Source organism: Microtus pennsylvanicus, chromosome 6, assembly GCF_037038515.1.
Source record: "Microtus pennsylvanicus isolate mMicPen1 chromosome 6, mMicPen1.hap1, whole genome shotgun sequence".
In the NCBI taxonomy this organism is placed as follows: Eukaryota; Metazoa; Chordata; class Mammalia; order Rodentia; family Cricetidae; genus Microtus; species Microtus pennsylvanicus.
Window position 1 is genome coordinate 82745530 of NC_134584.1, and position 25825 is coordinate 82771354.

Consider the following 25825-nt stretch of genomic DNA (forward strand, 5'->3'; position numbering starts at 1 on the left):
GCACCATTTCAGCTAACCAAGTTGGGATCGTCTTGTGCAGCTGGTATCCAAAACAGGTCTTGTAGTAGCGCTATCAGTATCATGACGTCATATCAACCAGGTAGAGTTGTTGTTGTGGGGCCCCATCTTCTTCCTGGAAACTTCAAATGTCACTTCGGGAAAAACTCATTGTTCATTGTGAAAAACTTAAACATTAATCATATAGACATATATATACATACACATATATATTCAATAAAAGGCATGATATATATATTCAATGAAAAGTATGAGAGATATGAAGAAAAGCAAGGATGTTTTCTAAACTCATATTTCTTTCTGTCCCATATCATGGCTCTTGACATGAGACAGAAACTCCAGAAACTCTGGGTTTTTCTCTTACTAACAGGCTTGGAATTGGAGAAGGACTGAGCCAGAGTCCAACTTCAAAACCAGCTCTATATATTTATAAAGAAATGTTTAATAAGATATATAAATAAAAATTAATACTTACAAAATGTGTCCATCCATCAGTAATTAAATATTCAGGGTCCCTCAATTTCTTTGAAGATGAGTATTTTCCTGTGGAGATAAGAAAAGAACCCTGCCTCCAACCTATCTGTATTTCTTACCATCAGTATGTTCGCCATCCTTTTGAAAGAATTGTTATTTATCTTTTCCAAGTGGCTTCTCTTCTTCAAACCGAACCTTTATTAATTTTGATGGTATCCACAATTTTTCCTCGCCTATGGAGATAAGAGCAAAACCCCTTCCCCAACGTAGCACATATCCTGGCTTCCATTGTGAGGTCAGCACATCCTTGAAATAAACTGGTTGATTTAGTTCAGTAGACTTTTCCATTATCCAATGTCTTTCTGCAGCCGTTGTTCCCTTCTCATTAGCGTTGAGAAAATTCAAGGTTAACAAAGCATTATGTAGCCTATTTCTGGGGGTGTTTTCCACCCCTTTCTGTTTGTTCAACATATCTTTTATAGTTCGATTTGATCTTTCTATGACTGCTTGACCTGTAGGATTGTATGGTATACCTGTAACATGCTTGATATTGTAATAATCAAAAAACCGTTTCATTTTCCTAGAAACATAAGCAGGACCATTGTCCGTTTTTATTTGTGTAGGTATACCCATGATAGCCATGACTTCTAATAAATGAGTGATTACTGAATCAGCTTTTTCTGAACTTAAAGCAGTTGCCCACTGAAAGCCTGAATAAGTGTCAATGGTGTGATGAACATATTTTAATTTGCCAAATTCTGCAAAGTGGAACACATCCATCTGCCAGATTTCATTCCTTTGGGTGCCCTTTGGATTAGCCCCTGCAGGCAGTGGCGTTTGGTTATAGAAAGAGCAAGTAGGGCATTTCTTTACAATCTCCTTAGCTTGTTGCCATGTAATTGAAAACTCTTTCTTCAAACCTTTGCTATTAACATGATGTTTTTTATGAAATTCAGAGGCTTGTAGCACACTACCGATCAGTAATTGATCAATTTCTGCATTACCTTGTGCTAGAGGACCTGGCAGACCCGTATGGGATCGGATGTGTGTTATGTACATAGGGCAAAGCCTGTTCCTGATCAAATCTTGAACCTGGAGAAACAATGAGGTTAGTTCAGTATCATCAGGTATAAATTCAGCAGTTTCAATATGTAAAATAACTCTTTCTGCGTATTGTGAATCTGTAACTATATTAATAGGTTCTTTAAAATCCCTTAGCACCATAAGAATGGCATATAATTCTGCCTTCTGGACAGAATTATACAGACTTTGTTCCACCTTATCCAAGTCTTCTGATTTGTAACCTGCCTTCCCTGATTTATTGGCATCAGTATAGAATGTACGGGCTCCAGTTATTGGAGCATCACGGACGATTCGAGGAAGAATCCAAGAAGTTCTCTTTATGAAGTTAAGCCGCTTGCTTTTTGGATAGTTGTTATTAATGTCTCCCAAAAAATTAGCACAAGCTCTTTGCCATGGTTCATTATCTTCCCATAATTTCTTTAGTTCATCAGCAGTGAAGGGCACTATAATTTCTGCTGGGTCTATGCCTGCTAGTTGACGAAGTCTCAGCTTGCCTTTTATAATTAACTCAGAGACTTTTTCCACATAAGTTTTCAGTTTCTTACTTGGTTTATGTGGTAAAAAGATCCATTCCAAAATAATATCATCTCTCTGCATTAAAATTCCTGTAGGAGAAATTTTTGATGGTAGTATGACAAGAATACAACCGAGCTCTGTATTCACCCTGTCCACATGTGCCTGTTGTAATTTTTCCTCAATCATTGTCAGTTCCTTTTCTGCTTCAGCTGTTAATTCTCTGGGACTGTTTAAATCTTTATCACCATCCAAGGTTTTATTCAAATGAATTATTAGATCAGGTGTTATTCCAATAGCTGGTCGTAGACTGGAAATGTCTCCTAACAGTCTTTGAAAGTCATTAAGAGTCCGTAGGCGATCTCTCCTAATTTGTGCTTTTTGTGTCTTAATTTTTTGCAAACCTATTTTATAACCTAAATAATTAACAGAATCTCCCTTCTGAATCTTTTCAGGAGCGAATTGCAATCCCCATTTAGGTAAAAGTATCTTTATTTCTTCAAACAGTCTGTTCAAGGTATCCATGTTTGAATCGGATAACAAGATGTCGTACATGTAATGGTATACTATAGATTTGGGAAATTTCTTGCGTATTATTTGCAATGGTTGGTTCACAAAATATTGGCACAGGGAGGGGCTATTTAACATACCCTGGGGGAGAACGGTCCAGTGGTACCTCCTCGAAGGTTGAGAATTGTTATAAGTAGGCACTGTGAAGGCAAATTTTTCTCTATCTTCTTTTTGCAAAGGTATAGTGAAAAAACAATCCTTTAAATCAATAACTATGAGAGGCCATCCTTTTGGTAATAAAGAGGGCAAAGGAATTCCAGATTGCAGAGGGCCCATAGGTTGAATAACCTTGTTGATGGCCGTGAGATCTGTCACCATTCTCCATTTACCTGATTTTTTCTTAACCACAAATACAGGAGAATTCCAAGGGCTGGTAGATTCTTCTATATGTCCAGCATCTAATTGTTCTTGTACCAGCTGTTCTAAAGCCTGTAACTTTTCCTCAGCTAAAGGCCATTGCTTTGTCCATATTGGTTTCTCAGTCAACCATTTTAGAGGCAAGGCTGTTGGTATCTCTGAAGGGACATCAATTGCTTGTTCTTGTACAGCCCGAATGGCCGGTTTTCTCCGTTTGTAATATCTTTTAATATTATTCTCAGAACTATAGGCTCTAGAAGTAGCAGGAATGTTAATTTCGGTATTCCATGGTTGTAATAGGTCACGACCCCATAAATTCATTACGATATTGGCTACATATGGCTTTAATTTTCCTATTTGTCCTTCTGGCCCTATACATTCAACCCATCTCGTGCTCTGCCTTACTCGAGATAGGGTTCCAATTCCCAGGAGCTGAACATTTACATTCTGAAGAGGCCAATACGAATGCCAAGATTCTGGGGTAATGATACTTACATCAGCACCTGTGTCCAGCAGGCCAGTAATAAAAATGCCATTTACACACACTCTCAGTTTAGGTCTTTGATCATTTATAGAAGTTTGCCAAAACACACGTAACTTATCTTTCTGATCATTATTGCTTGTAACAGTAGGCATGGGGCTTCCTAATTGTCCTGATGAGGCACGTTCTCTGCAGAAACTGGATATGACTGAACCATGTTTGCCATGGGGGCCTGTGAGGCCCCCCCTCTCACGTTTCCCGACTGTATCAGGTTGCCTTGTCTATCTCTTGTAGACCTGCATTCATTTGTCCAATGTCTGCCTTTTCCACATCTTCTACATAAACCTGAAGGCTGAGTCCTCCTATTTCTGTTATTTCTAGAAGATGCATTATTATTATTATTTCTGAAAGATGCATTATTATTATTATTTCTGAAAATCCGTTGTCTACAATTCCTTTTCATATGACCCATTTTGCCACAATTAAAACATTTGGTATTCTGGTGTCTCCTTTTACCATTGGAAATTGCTTCTTCTACCCATGCTTCAGTGCCATAATCAAATGTATCAACATTGAGTGTATGCAAGACCCATTCTTCCAAAGGCGCTGATCTGAGCTTTAAAGGCCCCAAAATCCTTTTGCATTCCACATTTGCATTTTCATAAGCCAAAGACTCAATCATTATACGTCTTGCTTCTGGGTCAGATATCCCTATTTGTACAGCCTTAGTTAATCTTTGTAAAAAGTCACTAAAGGGTTCTCTCTGACCCTGTTTAACTCTGACAAATGATTCTATTCTCTGTCCTGGGTCTTGTACTCTGTCCCAAGCCCTTAAGGCTGCTGTAAGATCCGCCTGTCTCTGCCTTCCAAGTGCTGGGATTAAAGGCGTGCACTACCACGGCCTGGCAGGCCTCAAACTCACAGAGATCCGCCTGCCCTTGCCTCCCAAGTGCTGGTATCAAAAGCGTGCGCCACCACTGCCCTGCCAAGTCACTTTGTGTCAGACCAAGTCTGCCGCTGTGGCAGCTTTTGTTGCAAAACCGCAGGTACTTGAGCTTCCGCTAATTCAGGCAGTGGGGTTCCGCTGTAAAACTTAGCCAAGGCAGGCAGAATGGGCCTGTGTGGCCGAGTATGTCTCGGACTCGGCACTGGGGCCGGAGTCACGAACTGAAAAACAGCACCCAGGAGGTTGCTGTGTTAGCTAGCGGGCTACCCGCTTGAGTCAGGGGCAAAATAGCCCGACGTTGGACGCCAAAATGTAGCGGCGTAAACGAATGCAGACAGTTTGTAAAAATACATATAGTTTTAATGTAGAAATAGACTTACAGAACCACCGTTCCCGCGGAGACCAGGAAAGTAGAAGAGAGCTCGGAGCATGCTCGCCAAATTTATAGGCAGACATTAGCCCGAGGCGAACACGCCCCCTAAGGGGCGGGACTTATCCCTACAGAAATAGTTCCTGATTAGACAACAATAGAACAAAACTGCTAGTAATGAAAATTTAGGTATTAGATTTCGGTATATTTGCACACCTCTAAGCACTGTATTTGTGTCAGAAAAACTTTTTCTTTTCAGAAAAGACTTCTCAACTTTGCCACTCCAATATTTCTAGGTTAAGGCCTAGATTCCTTATTAAGATAATCAAAGAGTTAATAATAATAATAATAAATACCTTGCAGCACGAATTTCTTCCCTGACTCGCAGGTCTTGAGGCGCTGTGGGTGCTCGGCAGTGCAGACCAGGCAGGCCTTGGAGGCAGTGGACAGACCAGCCACCCGGCCCCGCCTCCCGCTCACACCAGGGCATCCTGGGAATATTTGGTTTCCTAGATGGACAGGAGTAGGGTGAGGGGGCGAGCGGAGGGCACGGTGACCATGGCGACTGCAGTGGCCATGGCGACCGTGGCTCAGAGCACAGAAAGGTCGTGACACGACCTGGAGCGTTGCTTGAAGAACTTGGCGTTGCGTGGCACCAGGTTGGCGAGGAAGCGCTTAGCCTTCTTGGTGAGGCTCTTGCGGCGCATGGGCGGCGCGGGGCCGTCGGGGCTGCCAGGCTAGGGTCTCTGACCCCCGACATGGCCCCGGCCCCGCCGCAGCCTGATCTGGCGCACAGCGCCCTCAAAAAGCTCACGAGTGTTGTGATGCAGTGTGGCCGAGGTCTCCATGTGCTTGCAGCTCAGCGTCCCGGCCAGATGGCGACCCTCCTCCAATGACACTTCCCGGGAGCGGGCCAGGTCACTCCTCCTGGCAAGAGACTCCAAAAACAAGAACTGGAAAAGTGCTTTGTAGCACTTTTACCAAGGAGCTGACCTCCTTGGTACTACTCTGAACATGCCTTACCTTTAAGCAAACTTTAAAGGTAAAAATCCAGAGATGACTCTTCCAGAGATAACTGAAAATGTTCTCTTATCTGCCGCCCAGATCTACTTTGCCGTTAAGAATTTGTTAAAGAGCCTTGGAAGTTATTCTTGAGATTGGACTCTGATTTACTATTCTACTATGGCATGTTCCCTCCCTTTCAGGTTATTGAAGTTAAGGTGTGGGCAGACTCTTTGCCTTTAGATGCCCTAAAGTAGAGTTGAGTGCTGGCAACCCCTTTGGCCAGGGCCTAGAAGGCACCGGCAAGGGACCCTTCTTTCCAATAAAATTCTTTTCTATTGCAAAAAAAAAAAGATAATCAAAGAGCATTCCTTGTTGGTCTACTAACTACTTTCTGTTGTTTTTAGAGCCATAAGAGAACAAATTATAGACGAAGCAGAGAAGAGTCCAGAAAAGATCATACTAACATGGGAAAAGCTTGTATGTTTGATGATGTCAGCACTTAAATAATTTGCTAAGCATGATCACTAAACCATAAGAATTACATTGGACTAAGTCATGCCATTCTGAATAGCGAAGACATCACACATTGCTCACCTGTGAAGGGTCACTGTTTAATACACATCCCATCCATCTTCAGGATATTTATTGAACGCTACTAAAGGGTTTGAGAGGTTAAACTATTGGCCAATAGTGCTAATAGAGACTCTGTCCTTATAATGTACTAAGAACACTTATCCCGACATAAGCTGTATTCCCTGGGATAACCACAATTGTGTTCTATGTATTTTTGAGCATCCTTAAACAACATTTACTGGATGTATTCAAGACTTTTCCTGGTAGTTTAGTCAAATAGATGCCAATTTGTGTCCTTAGGCCTTTTAGACTGTATTCATAACAATAATTATTTAGTAGATGACCTATCACAAAATACTCTTTAGTCTTGGAGTTATTCATAAACTCTTAGTAACCTCCATCTTTTTCTTTATGATTTTTTTTCAATATGAGCAGTTCTTATTATGGAGTGAGACACCATGCAATTGTATTGTTATGGTCGACAGTAAAAAAAAAATGCCCAGGCTATAAAATTGTCTTTTATATGTACATAACTATATATGGCTTTATAAGAAAAGTCAAAACATCTTTTACAAACTCACTTAATCTGCAATGTAGCAGTGTCCAGCCAAACTTAAATGAGTAACAAGCAAGTTTTTTTCACATATGGCATTAAAAAAAATACCTAGTAGCTATGTTTTAAAATAATTTAAAGAAACAGACTAAATTAATTGTATTTTATTTAACTCACTATATGAAAAATAATATTTTAAAAAATATGCTCAATATAAAACAAAGTTATACTCTGTGTTTCTATTTTCCTTGCTGAGTTTTCTAAACCCAGTGGACAATTTTAAGTTTTATTGATCCCTTCCCTTGGAATAGTCAAGGGAAGTTAAGCTATTGAACTAGTAGCAAAGCAAATTGGATAACAGTTCTATGCTGCTCTTGGAAATTGGGAGGGGAACTACGTAACTAGTGGATAAAGGACTGTCCTCTGAGTGAGAGCCTGTGAGAAAAGCCTTCATGATGGAGCTTTGCAGATTGTGGCATTGTGGCTGGTTCTGTGCCTCAGCCAGCTTTCTCAATAGTACTCAGGAGAGCCACTGTGGACATACAGTACCAGGTTTCAGATCTGGTGAGTTGTCTGTCTACATCATGCTCCCAGTTCCTACAGAGCATATCAGGATAAACTTTTGGCCCCACATTCCTGTTGGAGGAGGCCGCTTATTTGTTTCCTGGCTGCCCAGAAACCGAAATAATCATACAGAAATGGTTTTAATTAAATAACTACTTGGCCTATTAGCTTTAGCTTCTTATTGGCTAACTCTTACATATTAATTTAACCCATTTCTATTAATCTGTGTATCACCACGTGGCTGTGGCTTACTGGCTAAAGCTTTGGATTCTGTCTTTGGCAGGGCTACATGGCTTCTCTCTGACTCTGCCTTATTTCTCCCAGAAATTCCCTGCCTACCTCTATTCCCTCTGCAGGCCCAAGACAGTTTCTTTATTAACCAATGGTATTCACAGCATACAGAGGGGAATCCCACATCACTTCCCCTTTTCTGTTTAAATAAAAAGGTAGGTTTCAACTTTAAAATAGTAAAATTACATAAACAGTTATCAAGCAAGAATTACAGTTACAATATTTATATCTTTTATCATAACTAAGGAAAACTATATTATTACTATCTATTCTTCAACTCCACGAAAGACTCCAGAAGGATACAATATTACCTAAATAAATAGGAAATGCATTATAAGCAACTTCCAAAACTCTAAAATTGACAGAGACATCTTGCTACCTGGACAGTCACCCAAAGTTCTTCTGTACCGATGAGGTAGGTACCCATCTTCAGCCTACAGGCCCATAAGTATCTGACAGACTTTTCCGTGAAACAGGAAATTTCAAAGACAGTTCCGCCTATATTGGCAGTTTGTCAGTCACTTTTTTCTGTGTCCTGCAGAATGTCTGCAGGCTATTTCATGAAGCAGGAACCCTGAAGGACTTCTCACCTTTAGGCAAGTTCAGCAGTCATTTCTCTGTGAGTCCTGCATGTCCAGTTCATCAAGGAGTCCAGGCAAGAGCAGTTTCTTGCCCAAATGGCTAACCAACTCCATGAGGAGCCTCTTCAATGCCCATCATCCTCTTGATGTAGATTGGTGCTGCCAGGAGCAGATGTGTCCTAAATTATAAAACATTTTAAATGCCATATTCTGTAATCTTTGAAAGATTTGAAGAATGCCTATCCACCTGAAATATATCTCTGAATATATCTAGAAAATCTAACTAAAATGACTACAAGCTTGACTATTATAGATAATTATCTATTAACCTATATTTCTTAGTAATACATTACATTTCTAAATGAGCTGCACAAACACAATACCTTAATCAAGATCAGATATACATATACACAGTATAACAAAATTAACCTTAAACTTGTATCAATAAACCATGATCCATACCAATGCAAATCTCTATAGCGTATCCCCCTTTAAATGTAAACAAACATTTATAGACAATATTTGGGATTATGGGCATAGTTCTCCTCCAGACTTCTTCCTGCTGTTTATTGGGTGAAGTATTTTTGGGGTATACTCACAGCGACCATTCAGGGGGTCATGGCACATCAAACCATATTAGTCTGGAAGTAATCCACAGGTTCTTATCCTCTGTGGAAACAAAAGAAGAACCTCTTTTCCAAAGCAACATATCCTTAAACTCAATTCTGAAATCAAGTAATATACATGCTGGTTTAGCTTAGCAGCCCATATAATGAAATGTCTCTCTGTACTTAGCTCCTTCATAGTCAAAAAATTCAAAGAAAACACAATAATATACATAATCCAGACTCTCTGTGAATTTTTCATCTTTACAAAACTTATTTTTCTTTAATCCTTTTAATCTAAGACTGTCTGTACTCTGTCTCTTTAAAGACTTTACCTTTTTTTAAATAAACCATTTACTTCTTTTTATAACTCTCTATACTCTTTTTCTTCTCCCTCCCAAGCCTACAAACATTTATCCAACACTATGACCCATTCAGAGGTCTTTTGTGTCTGAATCTGTCCTATTGTGTATCTGTTACTGTCCAGGAACACTTCTTAAAACTGCTAAGCGCTTCTTAAAAACTTGTGCCATTGCTAGGGGAAATATGGCACTGCCTTCTTGTCCTGCCCAGCCTAGCATGGTGAAACTGCTCACCACCTCTGAGAGCCATGCACAATATCCCATCTCTAGTCACACAGCTGGTCCATGTAGTCCATGTTGCCACCGAGCAAGCCATAGCACATTGCTCACAAACCCCATTCAAATGTTCTGCCTCCTGAAAGAGCCAGAGGTAATGCTGGCAGCATGGCCCTGAAAGTTGGCTTTTCAAAACAGCTATGGCTCTTTTTTCCCTGCTACAGCTGAATTAGGAAAATCTCTCCTAAGTGAGCCACAGCATGCTGCCCATTCGGGGGGGGGGGGATGTGCCTAAACTTTGTTTTTTTGTGTGTCTAGAATTCCTTTTCAAACAGAGGGGAATCCCTTATCACATTCCCTGTGTAGGAATAGCCACTGATGTCCTCTTTTCTCACCTGGCTATTACTCTCCAGGCAACAAGTGACTGAAACGACGTGCTGCCTGTTTTAATAGTCATCTTCTCCAGGGTGATACTTGTATTGCTCTGTTGTCATGAGCAGACAAGGATGCTCAGAGCTATGAACAAAGAGTCTATCAGGACAGGAATTGCCACCTGGCACTGCCCTGGAATCTAGGCACAGCACACGGCAGATGAAAAGATGCTGGATAAAGAGCAAGAGAGCAGAGCTCTAACCTGGTCTAAAGTGGCTCCCTAAACATTAACTACTGGGGCTGTGTGCAAGATGGTTCATTCTTATGGACCCCAGCAATTCCCTCTGCTTACAGACAGTGCTTTAATGAGCTCTAACTTCTTGTAAATGTTTCACATGTCTTAACACAAATGTGAGCAAATTGTCATGTGCAATATTTTCTCAACTGTAGCAGCTGCACAGGACATCACAGCCTTTCTATCTTCCATTTTTATCATATTTAGATTCCTTCTCATTGGATTTCACCTGAATCAAATTTTTACTTTTGAAAATATCTGTACTGTAGATACTTTTCAACTGAATAGTAATAGCCATCCTCCTCCTCTTCTTTCCCTCCCCCTCTTCTTCCCCTCCTCTTTCTCTGGCGTCTTTTCTCTCTCCCCCATCCTCTGTCCCTTCTCGCCCTAGCCCTCCCATTCTTCCTTCCAGCTTCCTCCTTACCATCTTCTTTCTTCCCCTTCTCCTTCAAATACTCTGTTTCCCACAGAACTTTGGGTGGTCAGAAGACACCTCTAAATGCCAGGCCCATGGGTGTATCATCTCAATACCTGTGTCAGTGTCAATAATGCTCTTTCTGCTCTCCTTACACAAAGCTTTATGATTGAGATAGTGCTCTGTATCAGTATTGCTTACATTAACATTGTGCACCATTTCCCCCTCTCTGTGGATGTTCAGATCTCAGAAAAAGAGAAGCCTGATTTTTTTTCCCTAATTTATCCTCTTTCCATGTCTCCGGTGAGTGTTCACATAGGTGGACAGTTTGTTTCTATCTGGGGATTAGGGCTTAGGAGGATTCTATGTTGACTTACACTGAGGTGAAAAGAACACAAGTAACAATAACAGAAACATGCAAGAATTTAGACATATAGGCAATTACCCTGTTTGGTGTTACAGTGTAAAACAATTACATAGTACTTTAAAATTGGAACCTTAGGGAACGTCATGGAAGAGGGACAGAAAGACTGTAATAGCTAGAGGACTGTTTGTGTGACTGCCTGTCTTAGAAGTGTGACCAGAAAGTCTGCTGTGTGACTGCCTGACTTCCAAATAAATGATCCGTGAAATAGACTTGAACCATGACAGATTAGCAGATGTGCTACATAGGCCCCCACCTTTAGACAGAGAGCTACAGACAACTAATGATGGCTCAGAGAGGCAGAATTAGCCTTTTCCAGGGATGAGCTCCCTGACTGGAGAATCCAGTGTGGTCAGCCCTGAAACCATATGCACACAAATAAAAATAAATGCAGTACAAGTAAACACACATATTATATATATTATAAAATTGTATTTATGTATTTGTTCATATATAATACATAAATGCATAATACTAAATACACAAATATATATGGCAATTGCTACCTGTTGCTAAAAGGGCTACCATAATATCATGGCATGTATAGATTGCTTCATGCCAAAGTCATCCAGACATAAGGAATTTCAAAGCGCAAGTTGACCAAGCTTACAAAGTTAAGGATCTTGTGAAATTTGTGATCTATTTTATTGTTGAAGGAGCTGTGGGCCGTGTTCTTGCCGCCTGGCTCCTGGCCACCAGCTAGCTTATGCTCCGAAATAATTACACAGAAACTGTATTCTTTTAAACACTGCCTGGCCTATTAGTTCCAGCATCTTATTGGCTAGCTTTTACATATTGATCTAACCCATTTCTAATAATCTGTATAACACCACAAGGTGGCTTACCAGGAAAGATCTTAACCTGCGTCTGTCTGGAGTGGGAGAATCATGGCGACTGCTTGACTCAGCTTCTTTCTCCCAGCTTTCTGTTCTGTCTACTCTGCCTACCTAATTTTCTGTCCTGTCAGGGCCAAGCAGTTTTCTTTATTAATTAACCAATAAAAGCAACGGTTAAGATACAAGACCCACCTTCATCATTTTATATATATTTCTTCTTTTATTTGTTGTTACAATGTTATAACAGAGCATATACACATATACATATATGTGTGTATATCTATATATGTATAAAGTATATATGGACAAATATAGCTCTGTATCACTATGGTTTTACATTAGCATTGTATGTTGTTTCTCCTCTCTCCATGGATATCATGCATGTTTATGTGTATGTGCATATTGATACATGTATACATACATATGGATAATGATAAAGTAAAATAAGCTTTCAGTTTGAGGGTAAGGCAGCATGGAAGGGACTAGAAGAAAGGGATGTGGAGAGGACTGGAAGGAGGAAAGAGAAAGGGGAAGTTTTATCTTTTAATTAGAATGTGAATAAAGAAAATTTAACAAAATTGGACCTTTTGATGGTTTATTTCATTCAATAATAAGTCCCTAGATAAAATTAGGCATTGGATAATATAAACTTTTGTAACTGGGTGACTTCTCATCTCATTTGCCAAGTATGTTATCAGGCCTTTACCAATACTAATTTTTAATGAGTCTTATTTTGTAAAGCTCTGAAATGCCAAACTAACCCTGAGATCAAGCCTGGCCCATATGGGAGCCCACGGAAGTGGGTCTATTCCACCTTGACTATGGTCGAGAGTTCAGGGCTATTCTTGTTCCCTCGAGGTTATTGACCTACGGTGTGGCTACTAAGCTACTAAGTGGATGTTTTGACCTAGGGTGTGGTTACTTGATGCTTTGGGTCTTAAGAAGGTAACTACTCTCTTCGTTGTATCTTGGTAAAAGAAGCCTTTGTCCTCCCTCTCCTCTTTGGATTGGGTATACAATGCCAATGAGAAATAAACACGGAGAATCTCAGTATTTACCAGTTGCCCTCCCGACTCTATCAGTTGTCTCTCGTTCATGTCTCTCTTAACTCTCAAGCTTCTCCCAAGCATAGACAAAGATGTGGGGTGGGCAATTATGATGGGAATGCTTGCCTCAGGGTCGTTGTCCCTGGCACACTGGCTCAGAATAATGCATGACACAGGAACCCCTGTTAACAACCTTGGGGCTGTCTCTGAGGTTGATCAGCTACAGGTTCTGCTTCTGGTCCAGCAGACAGAGACAGTCCTTTGTTGTGGTCACTAGTCTTGCTTGCAGCTGTGCCTTATGGTGTGTCCATAGCTCATCCCTAAAATTAGCAGTTCCACCTGTCTCTAGTTGCAAAATTCAAGTCTGGGGCAATTGCTACTTTGTGGCTAAAAAGACCACCATGTTAGTATGGTGTGTGTTCCTTTTTCTGCATTCCTCCAGACCTACACAGTTTTAGAGGGTGCATTAAAACAAGCTTAGAAAGTCAATTGTTTTGTGAAATTCATGATCTGTTGAGAATTTTGTTGGGAAATGAATAATGAATAGAATGGGATATGGGAATTTAAGTTAAAACCCCTAATTACCAGTGAAAGAGAAGGTGAAATAGATATATTTTTAAGTTTGGAGTGTAGTCTAGAAAGATGGCTTACTGGTTAAGAGCACCTACTCTTCTTTCAGAAGACTAAGGTTTTATTTCCAGAATCCTCATGGCAGCTCACAATTGTTTGTAACTCCAGGGGAATCCAGCATTCTAGGGAAGCCTGCATTCACGTACATATACCTAGTTCCCAAAACAGACATTTCCAAGATTTTTTTTAAAAAAAGCAAATTAAATATTTACAAATATTCAAATTGCTAATTGCTGTAATGCTGTTTTGCTGTATTATCTGTACACTACGGTTCTCATTTTTTCTCATTTTTGTGAGGTACAATGATTTATAAATAATCACAAAATCTGTGTGTCTCTCACATGTATCAAAAAACGTGGTTGAGCTGCCTGTGCTGGTACATGCCTGTAATTCCAACTCTTAGGAGCCTGAGACAGGGGGATAATTGTATACTCACGGGTACCCCATGCTATGTAGTAATTTCTAGGCTATTGGTTGAGATCTTTTCTTAAAAATAAATAAATACATCATTTACTTGGAAACTGGGATCTGTCAGTCCCTCATCCGTTCATCTGTGGCCAGTTAGCATTTTGTTCTCACGTCTAGTGTGCGTATTCAGCAGAGTATCACAGAAAATCATCGTCTTTGTAGAACTTGAAATCTCAATTATTTGCAGGGGTTTAAGATAAGTCATTTGAATATACCATGTGGTGTTCAATGTAAATGGAGAAACAAAGCACTGAGTAGGGACCCACAGTGAGGTCGGGAGAGAGTGCCTTCTGTCGTCTGCCTCTGTGGGCTCCTGTGTCCTCTGCTCTTGTATTCTGTTCCTAAGGCTCCTGATGCTGGTCTGCAGCTTCCGTCCATGCTTACACCGCTGCTCCTTAGGCCCTCTGGTTTGACTCAGTATTTTTCCATCTAGCAATACGAGTTCAGAATTTCCAGTCCTTGGTGACTGGGTGCATATAATATAGCATTTTGATCTTCAAGTTACCTACTTGGAACTAATATTAATAGAGTTGTGTACAATTTCAAAACCAAGTTTTGTTTCCAGATGTGTGACTTTATTTTTTTATTTTTTTGGTTTTTCGAGACAGGGTTTCTCTGTGGTTTTGGAGCCTGTCCTGGAACTAGCTCTTGTAGACCAGGCTGGTCTCGAACTCACAGAGATCCGCCTGCCTCTGCCTCCCAAGTGCTGGGATTAAAGGCGTGCGCCACCACCGCCCGGCCCAGATGTTTGTCTTTAAACCCTTCTGAACTCTACCCTTCTGTGGTAGAGTTTTGAAAAGAGGTTAAAATTTTTGACCTGGGGGTAGAGAGATAGATCAGCAGGTAAGAACCCTGGCTACTCTTGCAAAGGAACCAATTTTGGTTCCCAGAACTCACAGGGCAGCTCACAGTGATTCCTTGCTCACCTGAATGCACTCACACATATACACAGGCAACACACACACACACACACACACACACACACACACACACACACACACAAAATTCTTACCAGACTTTTTTTCTTTCAACAACAACTCAGTATACATGCTGCCTTTTCTGGTGTGTGGGATGATTCTCCGTTTTTTTTTTTTTTCTTCTGAAAGCATTTCACTGTCTCAGGCTCTTCACTCCAGACTCTTGTTCTGGCATGGTCTGGTAGCAGAGCTGTGCCGAGAGGAAGTTTGGGAGGGCGCTTTTGACCTCTGGCAGGGCATCCTGTGCTGCCCATCAGCAATGGCATAGGGGACCATACGGACTTGACACTTTTGTGTTTAGTCATCGAGGAAGGCGAGGAATACTCTTTATGGTATTCATGCCATAATGCTGTCACTTCCCAATCAGAAATAGCCAGGAACAGACAAAAGACTGCAGCCCTGAGACAGAGAAAAGAACAACCATTTACAGTTGTATTCTTTACATTGAGTTGAAAGCAGTAGATAGCTGATGTTTACTGGTAAACATGACACCCGGTTGTGATCTGTTCAGAAACTAATTTTAGAAAATCAAGCAGAAGTACTATTTATTTGTGTGTTTGGGATGAAATTGTCCCAGGCTAGAAAAAAAAACAAAACAAAGGGAAGCAAATGCTTCTAAATGCTTCTGTGATGGGGAGAAATATTGTCTTTCTATTTATAACTCACGCCGAGCCCATGTAAAAATAGCTTCAAGAGGCAGATTTTCTCATATCTTGAACACAGAGTTGCTGTTGCCAGTGATTTGAGGAACTCTAGTAAGTGGAGATCTTGGTGAATTTGGAAAGTTTAGCATATTCTTTGACACTGGTTTTCTTGTGGGGAGGCAGTTATCAGTGGGGAAGACCAGGCTGCTGTGTTTTACTTCTTCTCACTTCCCAGGCTGTCAAGATCTGTCTTTAACCAAGTTGGTATTTCAGCACTGTATTTCTGTCTGTGAACTGTTTGGGGGCAAATTGATTCAGTATTTTGTTCTTTTCAAAACTAATTCTGTGTAATTGGTGTGTGAACGAAAACACAGAAAGAGTCCCAGGAGTTGATGGTAAACATTCTTCCTTATTTTCAGAGGAGTTTCCTGGGCTGTGCCAGTTTTCAAGTTGGGGAACTGCTGAGGTCCAAGGAGCAGCTGCTGTCGCTGAGCCTGAGGTGAGTGTCTTTGTCTGCAGACTGATCAGGTTGACAGCCAGGGTATGGCTGTCCTGGAGGAGTCACACTTTGCACAGGCGACCAACCGGCTCCAAGATAGAGAGCAAGACAGCAGTTCACGTTCATGTTCAGGATCCCGTCCGGGTGCAGAATTATTAGTATGTGTTAGGAAAACATTTCTGTCAGCAGTAGGTGATAGCAGTCTTTGAATAACAAGCAAATACAAACTATGCTCACTCTATCAAATAACTTTCTCTAAAACATCACTATATCAATGAGTCCGTTTTTATGCTTGAAATACGTCTGGTGCAGCGTGGTAGCTTTATGATAGGAAAGGGGAGCTGACTTTTTCAATGTTATCACTACTCTATTAATCCTATTTATTAATGATAAATTTAAGCGGGTCAGTAGATCTTGGCTAATTCTGAACTTAATTTATTTTGACATCAGAGATGAGCGGCCTTTACAAAGTTGCAGAGTATACTCATACTAAGAGGAGTTCAGAATGACGATTTCTTTCTAAAACTTTCAATAAATGTGAAAACAATCTGTTATTTCTAATGTATAACAAATTTAGTGACTATGGGTAAAGAACACCACTCTGCATTTATGCAATATAAAATGAATACAAAATTGTAGAAATAATTGTTTGTCAATCCCACAAAGTTCTTGCTCTGCTAAAACATGGAGATTATGATCAGGGTCTAATGCCCTAAATTTGTTGTATTTTCTCTTCCCAAAGAACCACGTAAAGTCACAATTTAGTTCATTAAATTTAAGTAGTTAGTTTTTATACAATATATATCCTTAAGTATTCTGTGTCTCTTGATGAAATCTGAATTTATGTGTTTTTTTACTTAATTTTTCTGATCATCATGTCTCTGCATTTTGATTTAAAAGTATAATATTTGTATTATAACATTATATAATAAATACTCTCCAGGCAGCAGAGTGCGAGTCCTGAAAAGGCTACCCTAATTTCTTTAGCTTCTGTCAGAGAGTGTCTGTAAACATGGTATGGTAATATTTTTTATCTGGGAAGACATAAATTGTTTTCTAGGATGATGTTTTCCTCAATAAATTTTGCTGTTGTTTTTGGTTTGGATTATGGACGGGCCAGCTACAAAGACTAGCTGTCAATGCTACTGGTACTCTTCAACATATTAACCTAGCACGGGGTTAGGAGCTGAGGCTAAGCTCCAAGACCCGAGACTGGTGGCAGAATATATCAAACATAGAGCTCACTTAAAATTAACAGTTTGCATGCATGCCTATTTATTGATTTCTCTTTTGTAAGGTAGGGTCTTGCCTGCTCTGGCCTTAAACTCTCCATTTTCCGGCCTTGGCCTTCCAAGTGTAGGGTTGCAGTCATGCATCTCCGTGCCTGGCTTGCCCCGAGCTTTCTAGTGCAACTGAGGGCACTCTGTTCCCCATCTTCTTGACTCCTTTGCATTCACACCTGCAACATGCAGTAAAATAGTGCAGCCCTTAGGGGCTGAGATGGAAGGGTTTGCATTTTTGAAGACACGCTCTAACCATGTAGCCTTGGCTGTCCCTAGAGGTTGCTATGTAGACCAGGCTGGACCTCAGATTTGCCTAGATCCTCCTGCTTTCTCTCTTAAAGGATTGGATTAAGAACTCTTCAGTGAGATAAAAATTAGTGAACTCAGAGACTACCTTTAAAAGTGTGCGAGAAGGGTCAAATTGAAGAAACTAAGTGTCTTGACCCTCCTCTGGGGAGGGGTCAAGGCTTGGCAGGCACAGGGGCAGGGCCTCCAAAGATGAGGCCAGAGATGGGAACTTGGGACTTACACTAAGGAGATGAAAAAACTGTGTGAAATCTTTAGAATTATCTGAAAGAGAAATAAGTTTCCTATTTTGATCTAAATGTCTCTAGTTCATAGTCATTTGATTTTAATTGTATGTAAAATATTAGCTGTAACAAAAATAATTATTTTCTGGAAAGATACTAATTTTGAGTGTTTTGATATTTTTCATCCTATTTTTTGCCATAATCATTGTATCCCTTCATTGTGATCAGGCAGATTATAGTTTACCTTAGCCTTGCATTTCCGGCACATGACCTGTAATTGGTTTTGTTTGTTTTTTGATGCAATTTCTCTTCTTTTGATGGACTGTCCATGGGATTCTGAGTTGGAATAACACTAGGTCAGGGTTAAGGAGCATTTTTGTTTTGTTGTTTTGTTTTGCCTTTTATATTCATTTGATTATTTATGACTGCTATTCTTCCTGTGTTCCAGCTTTGCTTTTAAACAAAGAACAAAACATCCACAGAAACAAGGGCAGGTTTGCAGACATTTTCCCAGGCGCTGATTTTATTGTTTGGTTCATTTATTTCCTAGACAGGGTTTTTCTGTGTAACAGCCCTGGCTCTATAGACCAGGCTGACCTAGAACTCACAGAGATCAGCCTGTATCTGCCTCACTGATGTTTTTTATGGCCTTGTTTGTTTCATTTTGCTCAAACCTGAAGGTTCGCACTGTGTATTCTGGCCCTTGGGGAGCTAACAGGTAATTCAAATGCTAATATTCTGTCTAGCTACCCAGAGTGGGGAGCCCATGTTCAGGGTGACTCCTCCCACAGGGACTTTGTACTGGATACCAAGTGCACTGGATATTTTTTCCTTATAAAAAACTTAAAAGAGAAAGAAACATAAATACAATTTGTAGATTTAGACTCAAATTTCATGTGTGTGTCTTATATAGTTGTAGAATAACATTTGTTTACATATATTTGGGGTAAGGCCTCCAATATATAACCTGGTTCCTACCCATATATCTTCTTAATATTCATAGCACAGGTCACCAGTTCTGAGTGTTCCAGCTTCCCACATGGACTGATTGTCCTTATTTTGTATTGACTGCCATACCTTTTTAAAAAGTGAATTGGTTGTTTTGGGGGTTTATATGCTTTCCCATCTCCCCACTTCTTTTATATGTTAATTCTGTTTGCTGCTGCTGTTGCCCAGATTGCTGCTCTGCCTTACTGACTTCTGTACGTCATACAATTGATGCAGATTTCTTTTACAGCAGATTATAACTTTAATTGTGACAGATATTGAATAATCTTACATTCGTAACTAAAGTTATCAGAAAATACAGTTGTGTGCTCCTTGCTGAGAGTGGATTGGAGGTAGCTCTTCTGATCCTTATCAAACTAACCAATGATGTGTCTAATCCATCCCATAAATCCATCAGAAGTGGCAAACAATTTAGCATCTTTTCCTAGGTTATAATGTTCTTAAACGAGAAAGAGTTGATCTGAACTTGCTCTCTTCTGGCTGGAGAGTCATTGATTTCACGGATGCGCTCTTGTCAACAAGAGACATCTGGACCCAGGATGAAATGTCACATGTAGTGTATACTTTGTGACTGAGCTATAGCAAGGACTTGGGGACAGTGCCATTTCTTCACTGGTTCGTGTTTTTCTGATTTCCTGCTCACAGAATCTTAGTTTTACAATAGGTAATAAGTAAATGAATATTAGATGCTGTGGGGAACTCAGAGATGTTAGCCATGGTGGCAGGAAGTGGAAACCAGGTTCAAAAGACTGAGGGAAATAATAACATTTGTTCCAACCAGCCTCAGAAACGTGGACACCCGTAGCAACTGAGCACGGTTTGCTACCCACGTACCTGGCATTCATATGCTCTTCTAGTCTGTCACAAACCTTTGAGGCCATCTAAGTAGGACTTAGGAGAACTGTCGTGTTTCGTATCATTTAGTAGTAACAGGGTGGGAAATAGAAAGATCTATTACTGAGTAGGGCTAGGAAAACAATCTCACCGTTTTACTGTGGCAGAGTAGCAACCATGTGAAGCAATTAAAAAGGTGAAATTTTTCAGAGGGAGAAGGGCAGAAGGGAGTTTCAGACTTTCCTGGGCTTGGTTGTTGACTTTCCTCACCGTGCACTGCCGTTCAGCCTGTATGCAGTTAGCAATGCTGAGGTTTTGTATGCACTAACAACAGTGACAGGCTCTTCAGAAAGGAAAAGCCATTACTAGTTTGCAGTTGATATTGAGAGCATGCTTAATAAATAATCTATTAAGCAGACACTCCGTGCAAGCTCTACATTCGATGCTTTCTATGCACCAGCTTCTTTGCTTCACGCAACGCATTTCTGTTTTACATTGGCTTGGTCGAGCTCCCACGGCTGCTGGCTATATATACAGAAGAATAGAGCTCAGTTCATTTTTTAGTATGTTTGGTTTCTAGTTTACTACCTTTCTAGGAAGCTTACAGCCTTCGTAAAATCCTTACTTTTTTCTCTGACATCTACTCCACAATTTGGGGCCTTAATTTTTTTGATATTCTATCACGAAGTTCAATTTTGTATGCCTGAAGCAGAGCAGAGCTTCTGCAAATGGATATTGGGTAGAAATTTTGTTTTCCATGGTGGCTTCTTCGTATATATTTTTAATTGCTTCATGGCTTTTTTTAAAAGATTAGTACCAAGGATTTACATCTAGGTGGATTCTCTGTAAATCGGTGACTATGATAGTCTAAGCATAAGACCGACTGTGTGTTGCTGTGGCAGTGTAGAGTGCACCGCATAGACTCGTGTGTTTGCACAGGTGGTTCCCAGCTCATGGTGCTGTTTTGGGCTGCTGTGTCTTTAGGAGGTGGAGCCCTGCTGGAGGATATAGCCACGAGGGGAGGGTCCTGAATCTCCACAGACACACTCATTTCCTCTCCACTCTCTGCTTCCTCACTGACGCTGGGTAACAAAGGGCTTGGTCTCCTGCTGCTGGGCCTTCTCTGCTGTGATGGACAGAGCCCCTCAACTGTAAACCAAAATAAACCTTCCTCCCTTACCATGCTTCTCATCCAGGAGCAAGAGAAGTAATTCCAGGGCAGTAGTGAGGAATGGATTGTGATTTTCACAAGCAGCTAGATCGTGTTAAGATTTACATTTATTTTAGCGTAGACCACACTACCCTCATCCTTTACTCTATCCCAGACTCTTTCCGGTTATCCTAACATGTCCTGTCACACATGTCTGACTTTCATCTGGGTTTTGAGGATCTGAACTCCGGTCCTCATACTTGTATAGAGAGAGCTTTATCCCCTGAGAAAGACGGGGAGACCCTATCTCCCTAGGTTCTCTATCTTCTTTTATTAGCTTTTAAATCATCTTTCTTGCCTGAGCATAAATTATGATTATGACGGAACTGCCTGCTGGTTCCACAAAACTCAATGTTACTCATGTCTAGAATGTTAAAAAATATGTTAATATAAATAAACTTTCATCCACCAAGTCTGCTTTCGGGGAGAGTAGCGCATCTCTGGCTACTTTTAATGAAGAATAATACTGAATATTATGGGGTACATCTGCAGAGATATAGACAGCAGGAACGGCGTGTACTTCATTGCTCCTTTGGCAACAAAAGTAAAAATCACACACAGTACTAGTCCCCCAAAGCGCATCAGGATGCTGCATGCTTATCTCAGGAAGTGAGCGTGCTGGAGCATGCATGAGTCAGCGGCAACCCTGCAGCAGGGTGAAGCAGAGGTTGTGCTTACAAGACCTGTCTCCGAAAGCACTGACTGCATGGCGCTCTCCCAGAGCCTCCCCCTCCCAGTCCTCTGCTGACCTCTGACCTGTTTGCAGGGAACTTTACACCAGGTTCCTGCAGTGCTGGCACCTTCACAGATCTCCACAGAGGAGGCATCTTCATTGGTCGTGCTATTCCATTTTCTAAATGACTAGATAATGATATTTTTCTATTTTATAGATGAGCAAATATATGAGCAGCAGCTTGATTTCCTAAGTTTCCACAGCTGCTGCAGGAGGGAGACTGGATCTTGTCCACCCAGGGCTTCCCAGGGCAGTGCCTTTTCTTTGTAACGTGTTGGTTTGCGCTCTGTTATTGTGAGGATGGGACGGGATCTTCAAACTGGCACTTGATGTTCTTCTTGGACCCCGTTTGTGACAGGGCACTCGCATTTGGAGTTCTCTCCATTTTCACACAGGAGAGTATTGGTACTTTAGCCCAGCTTTCTGCTCATCTTTCCAGGGCTGAGTGGGAGTTTCCCCGCTCTATGATACTTTTGAGAGCATCTTTTCTACCCAACAGGAAATCTTCCCTTACTCCTTATCAGGGAACAGTGAGGGAGCAGGAGGATTTGGGGTCAAGTCCCTTCCCTGTGGTCACTCAAGTCTCCTGGGTCAGGCTGCTTTCTTTCTTTCTCTCTCTCTCTCTCTCTCTCTCTCTCTCTCTCTCTTATTTGCTAATGAAAGCTTTTTTTTCCCCTGTGGTGTGTGATTCTGGGTAAATTAATAAATGCAGTAAGGTCCCAAGGTCCCAGGCCCTGACTTGTGCTAGAGAAAAGCATTATAAATACTTTTCCATTGCTTCTTGCTTTAAAGTTAATTTCTTCAGTATGCCTTAATATTTCGTTTAGTTTCCTTATCTAGATGTTTGGAATTATAACCTCCACAGTTCTCTCATCTGCCGATGGCAGATAGAGGTGTGGACTTATTCTTTATATAAATGCAAAATTTCAGTGACCAATAAATGAATTCTTACCTGAAGCCTGAATTCTGGCTTTTACCCCTTTGACATCCTATCTAGTGTATATCTGAGGGAAGAGCTCATCAGAGGACACATGCCACAGTTTGTTTGAATGAAGCCTCCTGGAGGAAATAAATACAACCTTTTACTACCAACGTTAGGCCTGTAACACGGAAATCAAGACAGAATTTGTAAATGTGTAACTGTCCTGTGGCTATAACTTGTGTCAGAATTTTTTTTATTGTATTTTATCATTTGTTAATTTTTAGATGCTTAAAAATAGCTTTCCGTTGGTTGAAGTTTAATTATACTTATGTCATTTCCCCTTGGAGTGCCTCCTTCTAACCCTTCCCATGTACCACCATATTGATACTGTTTTTTTAAAAATCGATATAATGAATACTCTGTACAGAATAAATTCAGTTGACTTTTTCTCTTGCTTGTACCCTAAGAATGAAGGGAGATATCAAAGAGAGGAGCAAGGGATTTGCTTCAAAAATGAGTTGCTGTGAGACCCGTGCTAAAGACTTATAGGGAGACGTCATCAAAGGTTGCTAAAAGGAGCCATCTTGTAGTAACTCTTGAAATTCCTTCCAACCACTAAAAATGAGTGGAAAATCCAAATCATATAAGTATCAATTCACTACAATAAAGAAATCATTTTCATTTATTTATATTTGTATTATATTTATTTATAAAAAATATTTAATTTAAAAATACCCCAGAACCTAAATTCTGGCTCCTCTCCAGCCATACAAAATGTTGAGTGCTCTGAGACTGGATGACCTTGAACTCCTGGCTGACCTTCTGCTATCTGCCCAGTTCTAGGACTATAACCTACACCACATTCCTAGTTACCAAGGAGCCTGCCCAGAGCTTCGGGCATGCTAGGCGAGCTACCAAATGGGCTACCATCACCAATCCTAAGCTCAGTTTCATATCTGTGAGATGTGGATGCCAGCACTGCCTCCCTTCCAGGGCCTGTTGTAAGGATCATGTGAATCCTAATGTGAAAGCTTTATAATGATGCCCCACACAGGGAATACTAATAATTATTTTTAATATTTTCCTCTATTGATGTATATAGGGAGTTTTCTGTTTTCTTTATAGGACTCCATCAGGCATCTGGACAAAGTGCAGCTGAGCTAGTTGTGTTGCAGGTTCTCCTTAGCCATCCACTGTTTAACTAATCATAATCTTATCATATTATATCAATCTGATATTTCCCTTGCAATCAGCTAGGCTTTCAGGACATCTTAGATGTCTCTGCGGTTATATATTCTGCACCTTTCTTTATGTCCGTAATTCATTTGCATGACTGGAGGTAAGGCCATGGATATCAATTAGCACTTCCTTCATTTGCATTGTTGGAAAGATGTGGGAGTCACTGTACTGCAAATTGGTTTAGAGTTCTCAGACAGTGACGGGGACAGCCCACGCCTAGAATAGACTTCAGCAGCTCCTCAGTTTCTACAGAAAGGCCTGAAGTCTTTCCTCTTTTAAAATGTGAATTGCACCAAGTTTCTCTCTGTACACAAAGACACCTGCTTACATAGTCTGAGAGAGAGCTGACTTACCTGTGAAGATAATTTGCAGGATGCTTAGGCCTGAAAGGAAATACCCGCGACTTGCGCATCTTCTACTAGAAATCTCATACTGACCAGAGCAGTGTCCACCATTGTCACCGTGTTTCTGCTCCCCTGTTGCAATTACGTCATCTCTGTGCAAACAGTCATTTTTGGATCACTAGCATCACATTGTTATTGTTTCTTTAAGAAAAGGAAGTCAGTGGTGCAATATGTTTGAAGCTCCTACATGAAAAAGAAAGAAAAGCAGGCTTTCTTTCTATAGGACTTCTCAGTCTTCACCAGCCCTCCAAGGCCTCCTGGGAGACTCAAAGGGCACACGTCACAACGACTTTATTTGGGTTACTATGAGCCAGTTTCTTCACAGAACACTTATTAACAGCTTATTAGAACCATGGCTTAAAAATATGCTTATGTCGTTCAGAAAATTCTGCTTTATAACAATAGTAACAAAAAAAGCATTTTTCAGAAAAATAAAGAGGCACTATCTATTTTTAATTATGAACTTTCTTCTACCATAAGCATATTCTTTGGCACACGCTTGAGTAGGTTGGTGTGTGGGACATTATCAAATGGACATTCACCTTCAACTCATAGGCCAAACCCTTCTTCCCCCATTTTCCCATGCAGTCTTCAAGGACCCCATAATACTTATACTGTCACAACGGAGCTGTGTAGATCTCAACTTCTGCAAGTCAAACAAAATATGGGAGGAGCATCTGACAAATTGTCCACTCTCTCTTCTATAGTGTTTGATTTTTGAGATTATAATAAAATCACATATTTATCCTTTTCCCTTTTATCCCTCCAAACCCTGCCATGTTCCATGCCCTTTGCTTTCTTTCAAATCTATCACCTCTTTTTATTTTCAAATTTATCACCTCTTTTTATTTTCAAATTTATCACCTCTTTTTATTTCGTTGTTACTGTGTGTATGAGCATTCCTAAATATGTAATTAGAACCTGCTCATTCTGAATAATGTTTCTTGTACGCGTGTTTTTAGGGCTGACCCCTGGATATTGGAGAACCCTCTGGTGCACTGTTCTCACCTACCGGTGGGCTCTTCCCTGGGAAGACTGTCTCTCCTACTCTCAGCACCCCTTAGCTCCCTGCAGTTCTCTGTCAAGGTCATGGCCAACTCTTCTAAGCTTGGATGTGCAGAACACGCGTATTTGCTTGTTGTTTTAACTACGACCAAGTGAATGGTACTCTCCTTTTGAAAGTTATTCCTGATAGAGCTTTTCCTTTCTTGATAAAATGAAAATTTTGAAGATATTTTTAAATGTAACCCAAAGTACGAATCTCAGCATCATTTTTAACTATTTCTTCTTGAAATTCCTATCTGATTATGTATTTTTCTCCTTAAGAGCAGATTGCTCCCATCCTGTGTGGGATCCCAGGGCCTCCTATGTACAGTGTGCATAACTAGGCACACATGAATACAGAAGCTTCAGGCAGGCACAGCCGCTTCTCCATCTTCCAGGGATGCCTGCATTTCAGCTTCATGTGAGCTACATAGGCCATTTTGGCCATTA

At 40.6% G+C, this 25825-nt stretch overlaps 1 protein-coding gene across 13 annotated transcripts in view; it reads left to right on the forward strand.

The window, feature by feature from the left end:
• Positions 1–25825, forward strand: part of Inpp4b (inositol polyphosphate-4-phosphatase type II B) — a 757204-nt gene that overhangs the window by 501523 nt on the left and 229856 nt on the right. For 12 of the 13 annotated variants that reach the window (XM_075976561.1, XM_075976565.1, XM_075976570.1 and 9 more), the window contains one exon: positions 16089–16168. In XM_075976561.1, the coding sequence (XP_075832676.1) occupies positions 16089–16168 (80 nt within the window). Of the gene's footprint in view, positions 1–15761; positions 15781–16088; positions 16169–25825 lie in introns of those variants that run through there. The other variant, XM_075976568.1, reaches the window with a different exon arrangement.